We start from the raw sequence: 2,720 nt of genomic DNA on the forward strand, positions 1-2,720 counted from the left end.
ATCAAGGCTCTGATACCAAATGAAGGTCTAGGATCTCAATTACACGCTGTATGGTGGCTGGATCGAACAACAAAGATCAAGGAATGCGCTAGAACATCAACACAGCGAACACAAGAACTGGAACCGCCGGGTGGACTACCGGGAGACAGTGCCCTTTTTCACTTTGGTTTGTTCTGGATACAATGTGCTTAACCAGCACCACGACGCATTACTCAACTCCCTAATGACCCTGCATTATATATGTCAAGCTAACACACACTCTGCAGCTATAAAAAACTGCTACACACTCGATACGAGTTTACTGAAAACACATGTTGCAGTTAACAGCAGAACGTGGGCGTGGTCACCACGCCTGGCTTGGCTTCCCCAGTTTGAAACTGGTCTTCCCGCCTTGCCGTCTCCATCTCAGACACGCCACGTCGTTGCATACTCCTTGCACATGTGTGATCAGGATTACACCAACAGCCGGACAGATTAGCTAGCTAGCTTCTTTCTATTTTTTTAGAGGAGATTAGCTTCTTTCTGTTTGGTTTGCTAATCGTTATACAACATAAACCTCTTTAAACGTGGGTACACCTTGCACTGTTGATCAATAGTGAACCTGTCTGCTCCCTCACGTATCACTGTAGGTCTACAGCGCAGCCCTGCTGCCCGTCCGGTTCCAGCCTCGGCCATCCGATTCACGCCACGCCTACCTCCACGCGCCGCCCCCTCCAGCTCCCATCGACGGCACGCGAACGTCCTCGATCCTTCTCATCTCCCCACCCCAGGCCACGCCCTTTTCCGGTTTTCTCCTCTCCCCTCGCCTCCCGCATCGCCACCATCCCTCTGCTCGGCATCGGGGCAGCCCCAGGGCCACGTACTGCCACCGTGGATGCCCGTCGCGCCACAGGGCCGCTACTGCCCCGGCCGCCCCTCGCGACATCTCGGACGCCGGCTGCTCCGCCGCCGCCGGCCACCCGCGCGTCAGCGCCGGTGCGAGCGCGTGTAGCACCGTCTCCACCCTCTCCGACTACGCCTCCGCACCCTTTTCCCCTTCTTCTCTCTCCCTCGCTCCTGACGCGCCGGCGCAACGGCGTGCGCTAAAGGGGCCCTCGGTGGTGGGTGCCACCCGACGGCGGCCGTGGCGCACTGCAGCGCACCCGCGCCAGCAAACCCAGGCGGTGCGAGCAAGTCACGCCGGTGGCCGCGGCCGCGCCTGGCCCTATCCTTTACCCAGCCCCAACCGCCTGTACGCGATGAAGGTGGTGGACCGGCGCATCGTGGCCGTGGCCAAGAACAACAGGCTGGAGCACGCGGCGTCGGAGAAGCAGATCCTCAGGGTGCTGGACCACCCGTTCCTGCCCCTGCTCTTCACCGGCTTCGACGACATCGCGCCGCACTTCTGCGTCGTCATGGTGTTCTCCCCCGCCGGGGGCCTCCACTCGCTCCGCCACCACATGCCCAATCGTCATGGTGTTGGAGCTTATTAGGTAGCATGTGGAGACTGACATTTACACAGACGGATCATGCCAAATATCAAAGGAAGGAAATATAAGTCATTGAGGCGTAAGAACGAACACTTCTCATGCATGGTGTGTAGAAGTTGTCACGCGACTCATGAGATGGGAGACATGAACCGTAACACCCCATGCACCACCAAAACCCAGGACGTCACTAAACGCCCTCCCTCTAACCGGAGGACAAGGCTCGGTAGCGTAAACCTATAAACAGAGCAAATAGCAGAAGCAACAACACAACAACAAAAGTATAATTAAGAAATATTCCACCATAATCGTTTAAACCACCATGGGTCACCATGCCAATTAGTTCTAAGTTTATTATAGCAAGGCAAAAAATTATTATTACTATAATAAAAAAAGTGTGTCATTTTAATTCTTATTTTGCCAAGAATCTAAAGATTACTCCATTTGGTTAACCCAAAGCTACTAAAAATATAGGCATAGACTTAAGGCAGTTATAACAAATTATTCCAGCCATAGAACACTATAAAGCTTGCATGGCTTCAAGCAAATACTTAAACCCCAACATCTCGAATCGCAAGCTCTCATGCCTAAATATAATCTTCAGAATCATTGGAATTTTATTTAGGTACTCCTCTCAACACATTCATATGACCGACACAAGGTTGTCCCACACTCTATGGGAAATTCCTATACCATTCTAGGGCCAGGACTATACAAGCACTTCTACAGGAAGTTCATCACCGTCGGTTCCAGACCCTCCTTCACCGACGGTTTTGACCCCCGTTGGTAAAAGTCATTAGCGATAGCCTGCTTGATCACCGCCGGTTGCGCGCCGGCGGTGATATTGGTCATCACCACTGGATCAACGTACAATCCGTCGGTGCTGTCGGTTACTTCACCGCCGCGTCAGAGTACGATCTGGCAGCAATTTGTCGCTTACCACCGCCGGTGTTGCGGACGATCCGGCGGTGATGAAGGATATACAACGACATCGGTTGGACGTACCATCCGGCGACGATAAACGTGACATCAATGACGGTACTGGCTATGATCCAGCTTTGATGTACGTACCAGCACAGTCGATCGCCGTTTAATCTGGCAGTGTTGCGGGCGATATCACCGTCGGCCTAGCGTTCTATACGGTGGTGACGTTCTCTCCATCACCGCCGCACTTGCGTTTGACCCAGCGGTGTTGTATTGTCTATCACCACCCTTGTGTCATTTTTTTGGCAGTGTTGTTACTACAATCATCGC

General features: G+C 53.0%; 1 protein-coding gene across 1 annotated transcript; it reads left to right on the forward strand.

Annotated features, from left to right (window-relative positions):
* Positions 1 to 311: 311 nt before the first annotated feature.
* On the forward strand, positions 312 to 1,472 carry LOC136488596 (protein kinase PINOID-like). The gene is made up of 2 exons (XM_066485478.1): positions 312 to 380; positions 630 to 1,472. Exons 1-2 carry the CDS (start codon positions 312 to 314, stop codon positions 1,470 to 1,472), a joined length of 912 nt encoding a protein of 303 aa, XP_066341575.1.
* Positions 1,473 to 2,720: the final 1,248 nt, after the last annotated feature.

Source organism: Miscanthus floridulus, chromosome 10 (genome assembly GCF_019320115.1).
Source record: "Miscanthus floridulus cultivar M001 chromosome 10, ASM1932011v1, whole genome shotgun sequence".
In the NCBI taxonomy this organism is placed as follows: Eukaryota; Viridiplantae; Streptophyta; class Magnoliopsida; order Poales; family Poaceae; genus Miscanthus; species Miscanthus floridulus.

What these genes read in the sequence shown, in the direction of transcription:
- LOC136488596 (XM_066485478.1), top strand. Translation starts at nt 312, where the DNA reads ATGTTGCAGTTAACAGCAGAACGTGGGCGTGGTCACCACGCCTGGCTT. An exon ending in GCTTCCCCAGTTTGAAACTG is followed by an intron (nt 381 to 629) that starts GTCTTCCCGCCT and finishes GTATCACTGTAG; the next exon opens with GTCTACAGCGCAGCCCTGCT.